General features: G+C 47.5%; 1 protein-coding gene across 3 annotated transcripts in view; it reads left to right on the plus strand.

Annotated features, from left to right (window-relative positions):
• The first annotated feature begins 1,757 nt into the window (after positions 1-1,757).
• Positions 1,758-17,647, plus strand: part of SYNGR1 (synaptogyrin 1) — a 32,498-nt gene continuing 16,608 nt past the window's right edge. For 2 of the 3 annotated variants that reach the window (XM_077168872.1, XM_077168876.1), the window contains exon 1: positions 10,001-10,140. In XM_077168872.1, coding sequence (XP_077024987.1) covers positions 10,042-10,140 — 99 coding nt within the window. In that variant the 5' untranslated portion in view covers positions 10,001-10,041. Of the gene's footprint in view, positions 2,042-8,509; positions 8,613-10,000; positions 10,141-17,647 lie in introns of those variants that run through there. The other variant, XM_077168875.1, reaches the window with a different exon arrangement.

Here is a 17,647-nt window from a genome sequence, read left to right on the forward strand (position 1 = left end):
ATTTAATCAGCTGGAGGCTTAAAAGAGAGAGATCAGAAAAGAGCCCAAGCAGCTCAGGCTACCTCATCTCGGCACTTGCAGCTCAGCCCAGATCTTTGGAGATGCAGAGAGAAATTGCCCCAAGGAAAGCCCTTTGAACCCAAAAACCAGGAGAGAAGGCCAGCAGATGTCACCTTGTGCCTTCCCATGTAACAGAGAACCTCAGGAAAGTTAGTTGCCTTTCCTCTGAAGAACTATACATTTTTAACTAAATACATCCCCTTATTAAAAGCCGGTCCATCTCTGGTATGTTGCATTCTGGTGCTTTAGCAAACTAAAACAACTTTCCATTGGCATATGGAATTAATTTTTTGTGAATGACATGGGGTAGGAACCCACCCTCATTTTTTTTTCCCATATGGAGAGAGGATTTTCACAATAGTACTTATTGAATGCTCTTCCTTCCCTTTTCCTTTAACTGCAGTGTCACTTCTACTTTTATCACATTGCCTCATGTTCGTGATTCTGGTTCTGGATTCCGATTGTGTTCCACCATCCCTTTTGCCCATCATCTTATTTATATGGCTTTATTATATGGCTTCTTCCTCAAAATTGTATCAGCAGTACTTAGCCCTTTGTTCTTCTGTAAGGATTTGAGGATTAGTTTATGAAGTTGTAATAAAAACCTTCTTGAGATTTTGTTTGGAATTGTATTGACATCTATAGATATATTTGGGAAGAACTGATATCTTTATAATATTCAGTCTCCAAATGTATATTCACAAAATATCTCATTTATTAGAACTTTTTAATGCTGTTTTAAAAAGTTTTACAATTTTCTTTCTAAAGATCTTACTGCACCCTTTTAAATTTATTCCTAGTTGGAATAGTTGGTTTTTAAATATATTATAAATAATTCCTTTTAAAATATACATTTAAAAACTATTAGTTGCAGGAATATAAAAATATAATTGTTTTTTAAATTTTGATATTCCATCCAGCAAACTATAAACTAAACTTTTATTCATTCTAATAATTTGCACATTTCTTTAAAGTTTTCTATTTAAAGCAATACCATCTGAAAATTAATAAATCTTTATTTCTTCCTTTCTAATTTCCATACGATATATATATATATTTTTTGTATCTTGCCGTGCTGGCTAGGATTCCCAAGTTAAATGTGGTGATGCCTGGCAGTTTTTTCTCTACCTAATTTTTCTCTGATTTTTTAAAATAAATGTTTTTAATATTTCACCCATTAGGTATGCTCATCTTACAGGGTTTTTGTGGATATGATTTATTAAGTTAAAGGTGTTAAACTTTTAGCTTGGTAAGAGATTTTTTTATTGAGTGGATGTTGCTTTTGTTAAATAATTTTACTCTATCTGTGGAATTGATCATGCTACTTTTCCCTTTTAATCTGTTAAGAGGAGAAATTACATGTATAGATTTCCTAGCAATGAAACAACTTTTCATTCCTAGGATAAACCCAACTTGTTAGTGATTTATTGTATTTTTCTACATTGTAGAACCGCATTTGCTAATATATTCTCAGCACCGCATCAGTATTCATGAAGGAGATTGGCTTGAACTTTTCCTTTTTTGTACTCTTTATCTGATTTTGATGTCAAGGTGTAAGGAAAAGATAAATTTGTAGAGTCTGTTCGGTTCAACTAATGTTGCTATTACATGACCTTGGTAAGAGACAGTTGAAATGTGCACTCTGGCTGGGAAGACTGGCTGTCCTCCCGGAAGGAGGTGTACTGTGATAAAGCTATCTCAGTCCCAGGAAGCTCCTCTCCGTCCCTAGCTAGTTCCCAAAGGACCCAACTGGGCCCGGTCACGTAAGCTGATTGGAATGCAGCCACTATTATGTAAAGATTTCATAAAAGTTGCATGCAAGCAGTTGGAAAGAGAGAAGAAAATCTTGAGAAAGGAGAATCTTGTGAGAAAGAGAGAGCATCTCATCCGAATCTTATCCAGGAGAAGAATGCTTTGCTGTGGATTTTTCCTAAGGAGACTCTGAACGCTGTTTCCGAGACTTTCCAGCACTTCGCTTCAGGTGTCTGTGCCATCTTATCTGGTGAAGTCACTATGGGCAGGCACGGGGAATCGAAGCCGGGTCTACCGCATGGCAGGTGAGAACTCTGCCACTGAGCCCTTAATTACTTTCCTAATAAGATCTGTTTTCATATCACTGAAGTCTGTTGTCTGTGGATCCAAACCTATAAATTAAGTGGCCACAAACATCACGTTGCCTTTCGTGCGACACAAAGTTATTCCAGCTCCGCACAATGAGTTAAGACACAGCCCTTCTTTTTTAATTCTGAAAGAATTTGTGTAGAGATGGAATCATCTCTGTTTTTTTAGTGTTTAGTAAAATTCACTCATAGAATCATCTGGGCCTTGGGGGGGTAGGACGGTGGCTCAGTGGCAGAATTCTCGCCTGCAATGCCGGAGACCCAGGTTTGATTCCCAGTGCCTGCTCATGCAAAAAAAAAGAAAAGAAAATTACCTGGGTCTTGAATTTTATTTGTTGCTCAATTTCTAACCACTTTTCAACTTCTTTAATGGTTATAGGATTATTTAGACTTCTTAATGTTCTTAAATCAGCTTTGCTGATTTAATTTGCAGAAATGTTTTTCCAGAAAATTGTCCATTTGTCTACTTTCAAATTTATTGGCATAAAATCATTCACGATAGTCTACTACTTTTTTTTCTTTTTTTAAATCTGCTGCGTCAGTGGTTATGGATTCCTTTTCATAACTAATGCTGTTTATTTGCATCTTCTCTTTTTTTATCTCGCGAGAGATTTGCGAAATTTTTGGACCTTTCAGATAACTAACTTTTGATTTTATCTTTATTACAATTTTTTTCTGTTCATTAATTAATGCCTTTATTTTTATAATTTCCTTGTTTCCAATTTTAGGTGAGTTATTTTGTTGATCTTCATCTGACTCCTTTAGTTAATTGCATAGCTCATTAATTTCCAGCCTTTCTTGTAATGTAAGCACTTAAGATTAAAAATTTCCTTTGCATACTACTTCAGCAGAATAGAATACCCCCCTCAATTTTTAATTTTAATTATTTTGCAGTCTTTTAAATTTTTCATTAGGTTTTTTTATTTTTTGCTTTGATGCATGAGTTAGTTACTTTTTAATGTATGCGGCTTTCAAATGATTTTATTGTTGTTTTTAATTATTTCTAACAATTATATTGTGGTCAGGAAAAGTGATCTATATGTTGATGATTCTTGGAAATTTGCAGACAAGTGCTTGAACGTTGTTTTTTAAACTTTCTGTGAGTGCCTTAAATCATTTTAGTTCTCCAATTAAGTACATTATCCATTATATAAAACTTGTTATTGTATGTTTACATCTTCTGTAAATCTAACGACTTTTTTCTCCTTGATCTAGCAACTTCCGAGAGAGGTACATATACTCATTATGACGCAGAATTTGTCATTATCTCTCAATACTTCTACCACTTTTTAGTGAATATATTTTGTATCTATTTTATTTGATATATATAAGTGTTATATACAAGTCTAGGACTGTCGTTTTCCTGGTAAATTAAGCTTTACAGCATTATGTGGTGATGCTATATGTCACTAGTAATATTTTTTCCTCGAAATTCTATTTTATCTAATATTCATATATTATATATACTGCACTGGTTTGAAATTGTTATGTACCCCAGAAAAGCCATGCTCTTTTAATCCAATCTTGTGGGTACAGACTCGTTGTGGGTGGGAAGTTTTGATTATATTATTTCCATGGAGATGTGGCCCCACAGATTCAAAGTGGGTCATAATTCCTTTACTGAAATCCTTAAAAGAGCAGAGACAGAGTGTAGACTCCAGCGTTTGGAGATGCGGAGGAAATCTCTCCACCACCACCACCACTCCAGCAGAAGCCAGAAGCACCCCTAGAAGCTGAGAGAGCCATTCTGAAACCAACCCAGGGTACCAGGGCTTGCAGATGTCGCCATGTGCCTTCCCATGTGACAGAGGAACCTGGGCGCTGCCTTTCCTCTGAGAAGGTATCCTCCTGCTGGTGCCTTAGTTCGGACATTTTCATGGCCTTACAGCTATGAACTCGAAACTTAATAAATCCCCTTTGTAAAAGCCAATCTATTTCTGGTGTATTGCATTCCAGCAGCTTTAGCAAACAGAAACAGGTACATTACCATCTTTTGGTTTGCTCTGTATCTTTTGCCTCCCTTTTCTTTTTCTTTTTTGCATGGGCAGGCACTGGGAATCGAACCCAGGTCTCTGGCACGGCAGGCGAGAACTCGGCCTGCTGAGCCACATGGCCGGCACCGTACCTTTTATTTTTGAAAATTCTATTTGGTTCATTTTCAGATCTGCAGGATTATTTCTGATCGTCTTTGTGCCCCTGCTCACACTCGTGCTGCTTCCTTTAACTATTCAATAGTTCACATTTTATATTATAATCACTTAATGTTCTGGTATCAGAACCCTTTGCGGTTGTGATGCGGCTATCTGTTCTGCTGGCTCCAGAGCCTGCCGCCCTGTTTATTCATGTATCCTGTGATTTTTTATTGTGAATTCTTACTTGTTGAAATGTTATCTGCAGGAACACTTTGAGGCTAGGACTCAGGGTACATTCCCAGGGAGAAGATTTGCATCTTTGAGGTGCCTGAAGGGGTGACCAACCCAGCACCATTTTAAATTAAAATTTCAATTTGGGATTTTTCAGAAAAGATTTTTCAGGGAGAATGAATCTGGGCTCAGACCAGCAGGAGGGCTGGCTGGGTAAAGTCAGGGACTCCCCTCCAATCCACTGTCACCCTGAGTGAAGCCAAGACAGGCAAGCGGCCTTGCCCTCTGCCCTGCTGCTTGGCTCTTTTCCCCGAATGCCCCCCTGAGGGTCAGAACAGAAAACCCAACCCTTCATATTCTCTCTCAAAGGCGATAAAATTACAGGGCAGCAGCTTCAGGGCTTGCTCAGCTCTCTGGGTCCATGTCTTCCTTCATTTTTGTCCTTTTTGTTGCCAGCTCATTTTCCCCCTAGCAGTTTTAGTTTTTGGCTCTCTCGAGAATTCCAAATTGTTCGTCTTGTTCTTTTTACTTTTTTAATAAAGATGTTTTTCTTTTTAACATCTTCTTTCCTTTCTTTCTTTCCTTCCCTTCCCCTCCCCTGCTCCTTCCTTTCTTATTCCATACACACTTATTTCAGTCTTTCTACCTTTCTGCTTGCTGTGATTGTTAGCTTGTTACCTGTCAGATTTCAATGAGTGTGTTGGAATTTTAGCTTGCAGCATCATCTGCAGCAGGAGGCTTTTCTTTGTCCTTTCCTGTCTCTCTCCCATTCTGCTCCCCTCCCTGCCCATCAAGGCTGCCTTTGCCTATACCAGGCCCTCAGCCCCAGTTCAGAAGCGGGTCTCACGGTGATATTTTAGGGCTCCTTCCTATGGACACGTCGGGGCCACGGCAGCCTTGATTGTGCAGCCAGGAGAGGCTTCCTGCAGCGATTCCTGGGCAGACTCAATCTCAGTCCTTCTTGGGACCCAGAAACTTCCTCTAGGTGAAGGTGAGAGTCTCAGGCAGGGATCCCCTGCAGCGTTACTTCTTTACTTTGGTGGTGGTGGTGGGGGGGCGGGTTCCTTTCCCCATGGTAGGCGCCTGGCTCAGGCTCTATCTCTTGAAGAGCACTTTGTTTTTCAAGATAAATATTATTCACTGATCTGTGCCACATTACACATTTTTCCCTCCATTTTTAAAACTTAAGGTATAATTTTCACACAGCAAAAATCACCCTTTTTGCAAACAGTTCTGCAAGTCTTGACAAACATATATATAGCCAGTCGTGTAGCCATCAACACAAACAAATTATAAAATGACTCCGTCATCCCCAAAACTTTGCCATATCCCTTTGTAGTAATTTCCTTTCCCTAATCCCCAGCCCCTGACAACCACTGATCTGTTTTCTGTCCCTAGACATCATCATGCCATCTGTGGCCTTTTGAGTCAGGTTTCTTTCACTTAGCACAATGCATTTGAGATTCATCCGTATCGTTGAGTCTATCAGTCGGTCTTTCCTTTTTATTCCCGAATAGTATTCCATTGTCGGGATGTGTGATAGTTGGTTTCCACATTCCCCAGTGGAGGTATATTTGGGTTATATCCAGATTTCAGCTATTACAAATAAAGCTGCTGTACACATTCCTGTACAGGTTTAGGAATGAACATGGATTTTCTTTCAGTTTCTTTCAATACCTAGGAATAGGACTGGTGAATCCTATATACTTACCTATATGGTAAGTATAGAGTTGATTTTATAATGCTTACCAGAATAAACCTTAATAAGTAAATCATATACCATTTGTATGTGTAAGATAAGAGTTCCAGCTGTTCTGCATCCTTGTTAGCACTTGGTAGTGTCAATTTTTGCAATTTTAGCCATTTTAATAGGTATGTGGTAGCATTTCATTTTTGTTTTAATTTGAATTTTCCTAATGACTACTGATACTGGGCATCTTATCATGCACTTGCTTGCCAAATGGATATCTACTTTGGTGAAGTGTGTTGTTGTTCAAATCTTTTGTCCACTTTTAATAACTGGGTTGTTTCTTTTATTTTTATTGAGTTTAGAGAGTTCTTTATATATTTGGGATGTAAGTCCTTATCAGATACATTTTACAAACATTTTGCCCAGATTGTGGTTTGCCTTTTTGTTCATTCTTATTTTTTTATTACTTTTCTTATTGTATAATACAACATATATACAAAGCAAAGAAAGAAAAGAACAATAGTTCTCAAGGCAGACTTCAACAAGTAGTTACAGGATAGATCCCAGAGTTTGCCATGGGTTACCATACGATCCTTTCAGATTTTTCCTTCTAGCTGCTCCAGAATATAGGAGGGCTAGAAGGAATACATATTATCACGATTGACTTTTTTTTCCCTTTTTTGTAAAAAATAACATATATACAAAAAAGCAATAAATTTCAAAGCACAGCACCAAATTAGTTGTAGAACATGCTTCAGAGTTTGGCATGGGTTGCAATTCCACAGTTTTAGGTTTTTACTTCTAGCTGCTCTAAGATACTGGAGACTAAAAGAGAAAACAATTTAATGATTCAGCAATTATATTCACTTGTTAAACCCTACCTTCCCTACCTTTGATCACCTTTGATCTTTCTATCCCTCTCTTTGGGGGTATTTGGGCTATGCCCATTCTTTTTCATGTTGGAAGGGGCTGTCGATAATACGGAGTAGGGAGATGGATCTAGTTGGTATTCTGGAGAGGCTGGGCCCTTTAAGTTTCAGGACTTATCTGGTCTAGGACCCTCTAGAGGTTGTAGATTTCTGGAAAGTTACCCCAGTGCATGGAACCTTTGTAGAATCTTATATAATGCCCTAGGTGTTCTTTAGGATTGGCAGAATGGTTTTGGTTGAGGTTTGGCAATTATGGTAGGTAGCAATGTCTAATTGAAGCTTGTGTTAACAGTGACCTCCAGAGTAGCCTCTCGACTCTATTTGAACTCTCTCTGCCACTGATACTTTATTAGTTACACTTCTGTTCCCCCTTTTGGTCAGGATGGAATTGTTGATCCCACGGTGCCAGGGCTGGACTCATCCCTGGAAGTCATCTCCCATGTCACCAGGGAGACTTTCACCCCATATTTACCCATCCTTTTAACAGCATATTTTGAAGAGCAGAAGTTCTTAATTTTGATGGAGTCCAATTAACCTTTTTTTTTTCTTTTATGGATCATGCTTTTGGTGTCTTATCTTAGAAATCCTTGCCTAACCCAAAGTCACAAAGATTTTTCTCTTCCATGTTCTTCTAGATGTTTTATATAATCGTAGTAGCCTACTGTTTTGGTTTGCTAAAGCTGCCAGAATGCAATATACTAGAAATGGGTTGGATTTTATAATGGGGACTTGTTAGTTTACAAATTTACAGTTCTAAGCCTATAAAATATCCCAACTGAGGCAGCAACAGGACAATACCTTCTCTGAAGACAGGCTGCTGGTATGGGGCTCCTCCGTCAGAGAGCAAGGCACGTGGTCAGTGTCTGCAGGTTCTTCACTCCCAAGTTTCGTAGCTTTCAGATTCTGGCTTCAGTGGTTCTTTCAGTTTCTGTGGATCTTTGCTTATTCACTGTCTTTAAGCTCTCTCCAAACTTCTCTGGGTGTTTCCCTCTGAGCTCTCCGGGCTTTTTCTGTCTTTTATCCTCTCACAGAGGATTCCAGGAAAGGACTAAGACCCATCTTGAATTGGGTGGGTCACATCTCAATTGGAACAACCTAATCAGAAGATCCCAGCCTCAAAAGGTCTGCACCCACAGGAATAGATTTAAAGAACATGACCTTTCCTGGGGTACATAACAGCTTCAAACCAGCACACCTCCTTATAAAGTTACTGTATTAAATGTGGTAATTTATGTAAAGTTGTTAGCCCAGGGTTGGCACAGAGTAAACACTCAATAGATTGACCCTCAAAGGGACATTTGCCTATGCACTGTTTCCAAGAGGTGTCCTTATATTTTCTCTGCACAGATCCGGGATTCTATCATCCTAGAATGCAGGACACCAGGGCAACAAAGGCCTCTGCAGATGTCATTGTCCAACCTGCTCCTGAAGTCAATGAAGGATGATGGAGGTATCAAAAGAGGTTATAAGGGTTGCAGATCATTGTAACAGTCAGGTCCTTGGAAGCTAGTTCTTCCCAAGGCAGCAAGCATTCCTCCACTTGGCCACAGTTCCTCTGAAACCTGGAGCTCTGGCCCAGGCTGAGATATGGCAATGGGATCATGGGCTATTTATTTTATTTTATTTTTAAAGCAGTTTTATTCACATGCCATACAATCCATCCAATGCATGCAATCAATGGCTCCCAGTATAATCACAGAGCTGTGCTTTCGTTACCACTATCAATTTTAGAACATTTCCATTGTTCCAAAAAAAAAAAAAAAAAAAAACGTACCCCTGAACTTCCCCTATTATTGGCACTAATTAGCATTGGTCTGATACCTTTGTTACAATGGATGGAAGAATATTATACTACTATTAACTATAGTTTGCATTAAGGGTATTTTTCCCATATACCACCCTATTATTGACACCTTATAATAATGATGTGTATTTGTTCTAGTTCATGGAAGGACATTCTTGTATTTGTACTATTAACCACTTTCATTGTCCACAACTGTATATATATAACTGTAGTGTTATACAGTTGTGGACAATGAAGGTGGTTAATAACACTTTTATACAGTCCGGTTTATACAGTCCCGTTTCATCCTCTAGTTTTCCTTCTAGTAACCCACATAACCCTAAACAACCTCTTTCAATCCCAATCTCAAGTACACAGGATGCAGCGCTGTTAATTACACTCATAATAATGTGCTACCACCACCTCTATCCTATACCAGCAACCTGGTCTATTTATTGAGCAACTGCTGCGTGCCAGGCCCGTAGACACAACAGTGAGCAAGACAGTCAAAACCTGGGTTCAGGAACCACCACGCTAGCAGGGTAGACAATGGGCAAATAATTACCCTTGGGAAAAGGGGCGTTCATTCTTGGTTCCTTCCTTCATTCATTCAATAAATAATCACACCGCATCTACTGCGTGTCAAGCACCCGATGAGGGGGGCACCCGAGGCCCTAGCTCTCTCATCGTATTGACGATGAGAGACAGGGTGGCAGGAAATAAACACACAAATAACTAAGATCGTTCGGAACAGGGCCGGGTGCTCGGAGGAGCTGCGATAAGGAGCAGGGCGGCCCCCGTAGGCCAGGCACCGGGAGGGACACGCGTCCTGCATTTGCTGCCCAACGCCTCCCCGCCCGGGCTTTGCAGAGAGATCACCGCGCAGGGACCAGCGCGCCCTCGGTCACGGGCCAGCATCCCACGTGTCCGCAGCCCAAGCGCGGCCCAGTCCCCCGCCCGCGCCCCGCGCGACGCCCCCTCGCGGGAGCCCTGGGCAGCGCCGGCTGCGCCAGCCGGGGAGGGGGCGGGGGCGCTGCGCACGCGCACGGGCCGGCGGCGCGCGCCGAGCGGGGGGCGCCGCGCGGGTGCAGCCACGATGGAAGGGGGTGCGTATGGAGCGGGCAAAGCTGGGGGCGCCTTCGACCCCCACACCCTGGTCCGGCAGCCGCACACTCTCCTGCGCGTTGTGTCTTGGGTAAGGACCGGCCGGGGGACCCGAGCCCGGGGTGGGGTGGGGCGCGGGCCAGGGTCGATTCGGACCCGGACCCCATCGTTCCCCGGCAGGGGCGCGGTATAGCGGGTGGGGGGCGCCGTCCTGAGGAGGCTGCAGGCGCCCGCTCGCCGTTCCCGCCCCTCCCAGGCCCAAGCGGGGGTCCCGGAGCGTGCGGGGGGCGTCCGCTTCAGCTCCCCGAACCCTCGCCTCCTGGCGCCCCCTGTTTGTGCACCCCTTTTTCATCGCCGTGACCTCCAGGCCGAGCGTACACAGCCCGCAGCTCGGGTTGCGCGCGTCATCCCGGGCGGACCGGCGACCGCGGGGAGGGAGCCCGGGTTTCAGAGTGGCCTTTTTGGGGGTGTGGGTCAGGGCGTGGATCGTCTTGGGGGTGAGGGTGGGGGTTCGCCGCTCCTGACATTGGCGTTCTGGGAGGAGAGGCTAGGAAACCAGGTTTTTCTTGCTTAGCCGGGAAGGCATGGAGCGGCGCGTCGGAAGCTGGATTCCTGGGTTCCACCCTGGAGCTAATCTCCTTCGCTGCGTGACCTTGGGTTGGAAACCACCCAAGAAATGTTCATGGGAAATGAGGAATTCGTTTCTAGGTGGGGAGCATCAACTCCCCTCTTATGCCTCAGTTTACCTGTTTGTAGAGAGGGTGAAAGGAGCTTGCTGGAGGCCCCTGTGGGCTCTGACATTTCCTGATTCCATGCACTCCCTCTACCCCCTTTAGCACACACCTGGGTACCAGGGTGGAAGCAGGAGGGTCTAGGGAAGGGTTCTTCTGCCCAGTGAAGAGCAGAGAGGCATCTGGGAATCCAGCCTGGTGGAGGACAGGCGCAGAGGGCCCACTGGGGGCCTCTGTTCAGGTGGGGGATGGGGCAGAGACAGTGAGTACAGAGGGAGGGACTCAGCCTGAGCTGCAAGCACCCAAGGAGAGAAGGCCAGTATAGGGTTTCAGGAGGGGGTGCCTCGGAATTGCTGAGATTGGCCAGCCTCTGCCCCCCAGACACTCTTGCCAGATGGCCTTGCCTCTGCAGGCCTGGGCCCTTCCTGGTGGTCCCAGAAAACAGCGGCCTGGACTGGGGACCTCCTAAAGCCAGCAAAGACATCTGGGTGGATGGGGGGCTCCCCTCTTTCTCTGGTCTTTAGAGATGCCAGGGTCTGGGGGTGGGGGCTGGGAGGGGACAAACAGTATTCACCTTCGGCCTCCTAGAGAGGAAGGAAGCTACCTTTCCTTGGTCTAAGAATGTTCAGACCTCCTCCTGGTGGCGCAGGAAGGGCCACCAGGTTGAAACCCCCTTCTTCCTGGTGTCTACCAGATGGGGAGCTCTTTGAGTGCTCTTTCCGTTGGTTTCAGTGTCTGGACATCCGTGAGGGTTTGTGACACTAAATTAATTCATTTGTGCCAGTGTCCGACTCCTCAGAGACCCGAAGGCCCTGTGTGATCAGGTGGGCTGGCTGTGTGCCCACCTTTGCCAGGCCCAGGGGTGAGGCAGGGAGGGTGAGGCTTTACAAGGGCGGGATGGGTATTTTATCTGCCTGGGTCACTTCTGCCTGTGGTGGCTTCAGTTAGCAAAGCTTTATTGAGTCTGCTGAGGCCGAAGGGGAAGGTGGCATGACCCAGAGGCAGCCCTTGTGCTGGGGAAGCCCAGTTTGCTGTGAAGTGCCCTAGGTACCCCCAATAACAGCAGCTCAGGATAGACGTGTGCTGGGTGGGCAGAGGCTGTGGGGGTGGGGAGAGGGATCCCCGGCTGTGAAAATCAGAGCAGCTCCATGGAGAAGGCATCATGTAATAGGGCTCGGACAAAGTGGTTTGTATACCTGAGCCAGGACATGCTAGGAAGAAGGAGGGAGAGGGAACTCTGGTGGCGCACCCACCACATGCCAGGTGCACTCACGACTCTTAACCCAGCTCTCCCAACAGTGTTTTACATGCGAGGGAAACTGAGGCTTAGAGGGACGAAGTGACTCGCCCAAGGTTGCTGAGCATGTAGGTAGCAGACGAAGTATTCAAACCCAAGTCTTCTTGTCCCTGAAGCATGGTGCTTTCCCTGTGGGAGGGAAGAGTGCTGCGTCCTGGACTTTCAGAATTGGAAAGGTCCTAAAAGTGACCTGGGTCAGCCCTGTCCATGACTTCCTGACCCCCACCACCTGGAGACACGGCCCTCCCCACCTGGGTATGAGCAGAGGCCTCCAATACAGGCTGATGGATACCTTTAAAAATATATACAGGTTGTTTTTCTGATCATAAAAGTCATACCTGCCAGTTATTGGAAAATATGAAAATCACATGTAATCCCACCACTTGGCAAAGGCTGTTGTTACTATGGAGCCCGGCCAGCTTCCAGGCTTTTCTGTAAATATGTGGAGCAGTGAGACGGTTCAGTTCAGCTGGGGGCAGATGGTGGATGTGGTCAGGGACCTGCTCTTGGCCTTCGTGCTTCCTCTGCACACCGCAGGATCTGGGAGGTGTTGGGATTCACCGTTGAGCTAAGGAAGCCTTAAGTCCCACGTCCTAGAGAACCCCCAGGCCCCGGCAAACCGGGACCATCCATCATCCCACACAGGGTCCCTCCCAAGCCCTAGCAATACATGCACAGAGCTCATGATATGTAAAATTTGCAAAATATATGCACATATATATTTTTTTTCTGTTGTTTTTTTCCTAAAGAGGGCCCCCAAATTGCGTAAGCTTCTAGACCTCCTTAAACCTAGATCCACCCTGGAATCTGAACATTCTAAACCCTGAGCTCAGCCCCAGGGCCCAGGGTGGTCCCTAGCACTGATGGGGGGCAGAGGGTCTCCCTGCAGCCAGGCCCATCTCTCTGTCTCCCTTTTAATTAGAGAAGTTGTAGGTTTACAGAAAAATCATGCATGAAATACAGAATTCCCATATACTAGCCTGTTATTAACACCCGGTGTTGGTGTGAGACATTTGTTAAAATTCATGGAGGATATTTTTATAATTGTACTATTAACTGTAGTGGACAGTTTGCATTAGGGTGTGTGGTTTGTGTTGTAAATCCTATGATGGTGTTTATTTTTTAAAGATTTTTATTCTAGTAACATGTACAACCTACAATTTCCCCATTATAGCCACATTCAAATATAAAATTCGGTGCTGTTAATTGCATTCACAATGTTGTGTGCTTTCACCACCGTCCAGCCCCAGAGCTTTTCATCAGCCCAAATAGAAACCGTACAGTTCATGCCTTCACTCCCCACTGGCCCATCTCTTTACAGGGACATTCTCAGTTCCTCTCTGCCTCTGCCCTGGGCTGGGCCAAGCCAGACGTGGCAGGGTGATTATTCACAAGCAGAAATTTAAAATGTTGGTTAAGGTGGGGAGGGATGGGTGAGTCTTCTGGTAGGTTCCACCTCCGACCCTCCCTGCCCTGGGTTGAGGAAGAGGGATGCTGAGTGGAAATGCTCAGGGCAGGCTCAGAGCTGCAGCCTTCTGGCCCAGGTTGGCAGGGAAGATGGGGACCAGGAGATGAGCTGCCACCCCCAGCTGCCCCAGGCACTAGCTGTGACCTCCGGCAAGTGTCCCCCATCCCCGCGCCTCGGTCTCCCCATCTGAACGAGGAGGCTGGGTTAGGTCAGAGGTTCCCCATTGCCAGTCCCTGACTGCAGCCTGTCATGACTCATTTCTTTGTTCTGGAGGCAGATGGGAAAAATGGAATTACAGCAGTGAGCTTGATTGATCTAATATAAAGGACCTCCTTTTATTTGGCATTTATAGCTTGTTTTTGGGGAACTGGAATGACCTATGGGGAAAGAATATCGGTGCTGGCAGATGGCATTGTGTTTTTTAATGCTCGGTCTTGGCGAAATAAAACGTTTAAAGCGTTGCCATATTTGGGGTTGAGCTGTAAGGGCCCAATGGCCGCCTGATTCCTCCCGTTGTTTTACTCATGTCAAAATTAAAGCTTAGCCTGGAGAAGCGACTGGTCTGCTGCAGGCTCAAGCCTTGGGACTGTCACCTGCAGTTTGAACCCGGCCTGCTATGCCCCATGTTCAGTGGATCCCCCTTGGCTGGGTTGCAGTGGCACCAGTGGGTGGCTTGGGATAGGGGGAGAAGGGTGTAGCTTTGCACCCCATCCTTATCAACCCCTTCCTCCACATCGTCCCCAGGGAACGAATAACAGCTGAGCTTGGTTTTCCAAGGCAGCAGCTTCAAGATAAGCCTCCTCGTGTCCTCCTCCCAACCAGATGGCCACCTCCCAGACATCTCCGTAGAGATATTCTGGAGTCCCCTGCAATGAGTGAAGGGGCCCAGGGGGGAGACAGGGCCTCTGGCTCTGACAGGCCTGCATTCATTCATTCCACAAACACCAAGACCCTGCTCAGTGCCAGGCCCTGAGTCCAGCCGTGGACACTCTTAGTCCAACGAGGAGACCAGAATTGAGTAGAGAGCCACTGTTCAGGAGGCTTGGAACTGACCCAGGAGGAAACCTGGGCCCTGGAGGGCTTCCGAGGGGAGGGCATCCTGAGCTGCGTTCTGATGAAGAAGGGGAAGGAACATTCCAGGTGTGACCTGGGGCGTGTGAGTGGGTGTGCTGGGACCAGAGGCTGGGCGCAGGTGGGTCAGCCCGGGGAAGGTCTTGTATGACCGATTCGTGACCAAACTTCCCCCGAGGGCAGAGGGACCCTCCATGGAGAGCCCGCAGGCAGGGGTTGAAAGCTGGGAAGAGGCGTGTTTTGGAAGCTCCCTATGGCTGCCATGAGGAGGCTCCCTCTCCCTCCTCGGGCATTGGCGTCCTGCTGGGAAGTGTGTGGCCACACCCAGCCTGGCCTCTCCCAGCACCTGGAAGGCCCATCACATCTCCGGGGAGAGGGGTCTGGGGTCCTCACTGAGCATTTCTCACTTGCAGCCTTGGAATCTTCCTCGCCTCTTTGCCTGCCCACGACTGACCCATCTCCCTCGGGTCTTGGACAGGGTCTGCTGCACGGAGGCTGTCAGGAGATGTTGGCTCATAGGTTTCTGCCACGTGTCTCGGGCATTTTTCGTATATAGGGCAGCATGGGGGCTTGGGGAGCCTGAGCGGGACCTTGGAAAATCCCAATCTCTCTGAATCTCAGTAAGATGAGATTGAGGTGCCTGGGTTTGGAGTGGGTTTGGAGGTTTTTCAAAAGGCAGATTGTAATGTATGTTGTATGGGGCCTGGGAGAATCTATCTGGTGGGGGCAGGGAGCTCCTAGGCACGGAACGTCCCCACAAAGTAGATCTTGTTATTTTCGCTTGAGATGAGAAGCTGAAGCTCGGAGAGGTTCACGAGTTGCTGGGTCACTGCCCATGTCCTCGGATGTGGTCCCTGCCCCAGGCAGCCTCCAGCCCCTTAGGAAGTCCCACATGACCTGCCTGCAGAGCTGTTAGGCCTGAGCCCGGGGGAAGAGGGAGGAGAGGGAAAACCAAGAGAAGGAGGGAGGGAGGAAAGGGAGAGGGCAGATGGCAGGGCAGGTGGAGGGGGCCACGCTTGGCGCCCAGACTGGAAGAACCAGCTGGCCAGGTCAGAGGAGAGGCAGGACAAGTGTTGGGAAGTACCCTGGGCTCAGGAAGCCCAGGTCCACGTTCTGCACCCCACTCTGCCCCCACCTCCGCTTGCTGTGTGACTTGAGCAAGATATCAGTCCTCTCTGTGCTTCCATATCCCCATCAGTCAAATGGGCAAGGGTCAATCAAATTGGGTCCGTGGTTCCCAGCCTCCCACCCTCAGAGAACCCCTTCCTGTTCCTGGTGGACTCCAGGATGGACTCTCATGGACTAGCTGGTCTTTAAAGAAGATGTCAAGGACCACCCCCTCCCCCTGCGCCTTGTGGGAGCCTGCTGCTCAGGGTGCCTGCACGAGAGCTGAGCAGAGTGTCCACCTGCTTGTTTGGGGTTGGCTGGGGTTGGGGCTTTGCTCAGCTGCCCTCAGCCCTGCTGGGGGGAGCAAGACATGGGGTGAAAGGCCAGGCATCTCCAGGGCTGTAGGCGGGGGAGTGGCTGGCAGGGACAGCCCCCGGGTTCAGGCCCAGGCTGCTGAGAGAGTGGGCATCCAGCAACTCCAGCAGCCAGGGCTCCTCCAACTCTTCATGGGGCCTGGGGCAGAGGGCAAGTCCTGGGCCCCATCCTCAGTCTCAAGGCCCTCTTCCAGACGGTTCTTCCCAGTATTGAATTCCATGCCAGCTACTTGCCTCCATTCCAGGCCAGTCCTGGGCACTTCTCCTGCTCCTGGAAGATGCCATGCCCTGGCTCAGCATCTCCCCTCTCAGGCACCACTCCGGCCTCAATTCCTGGTCATTTTAGTGCCTACTTCCATCATCCTGCTCCCACTTGGCCTCTTAGTTCCTTGACCTTCCCTCCTCCCAGTCTCGTCCTCCCGCCTGGGTGCTGCCTGGACCTGGCGGTTTCTAGTTGCTGCGTGCGCACCCTCATCCTCCAGGCAGGTGACCGCCTGGCTGACCCCCGCCCCGCCTGTCTTTCTTCAGTCTATCTGATTCTCTTCCTCGTCTCCCTGACCCCAGCCGTCTTTCGTCCTCCAGACCTTGAAGCCATTGATTCCCCGCCTTCCCTGCGCTCCAGCCTGAGTCCGTTGTCTGCTGCTGCAACACCAGCCCTTCTGCTTCATCCACTCACCTGGCAGCACCCCAACTCTGCTTACGTGTGACCCTGGGCCTCCTCACACCACCCCACCGCCTCACCTCTTGCTCCTGGTTGAGGGTCTAGCCAGCCTCTCCCCGCAGGCGACCGCATCCTCCAGCCCCACTCTCGCCCTCCCTCCGGGTGCCTGCCCTGCAGCTCACGAAGGTGCTGGCATTCCCCCAGCTTAAGAAAACCTTCCCTGGATCCGTTTCTCTGCTCCAGCAGGAGAGCTGTCTTGCTCACTGTCTTCTCTGGGCTCTCACACGCGCCCCCATCAGGATTTCTCTGCCACCTCTCCATCCTGCATGAAGGTCATCGTGTTGTCAAATCTATCTCATGGCCCGTTCTAATTCTCTGAATCGATCTGCCGGAAGCATTTTGCAGGGGACAAGGGCATGCAGACATCCTCCCGTGGACGCCGAACAACCACAGGACATGGACAGCTGTTTAATATACACATTGGCACTAAGGAGGGTTAGGATTGGAAAAGTGTGACATATATGGATACCAGGTGTTGTGAGCACGAGACCCCACAGAGGAGGTGATTCCTAACTCAGGCTCTGGGATGAGGAGGTGACACTAGACATAGGTGAGAGGGAGGGAGCCAGCCAGGTGGTGGAGGAGGAGGAGGCAGAAGGAATGGCTGGGCAAAGGCCCCTAGGTGTGAACCAACAGGGGTGAGTGGCTATCTGCCTTTGGGACCATGTGCTCTGGAGGGCAGGGAACATGGCTGTTATGTCACACGTGTCCCCAAGGCTAGGACAGTACCAGGAGTCTAGTGAAGTTCCCACATGTGGCTGGATGGGGCAGTGAACTGCCCTGCTCTGCCCTCCTTCCACCCACTGTCCCTATTCAGGTCTTCCCCCCG

Source organism: Tamandua tetradactyla, chromosome 7 (assembly GCF_023851605.1).
Source record: "Tamandua tetradactyla isolate mTamTet1 chromosome 7, mTamTet1.pri, whole genome shotgun sequence".
Classification (NCBI taxonomy): domain Eukaryota; kingdom Metazoa; phylum Chordata; class Mammalia; order Pilosa; family Myrmecophagidae; genus Tamandua; species Tamandua tetradactyla.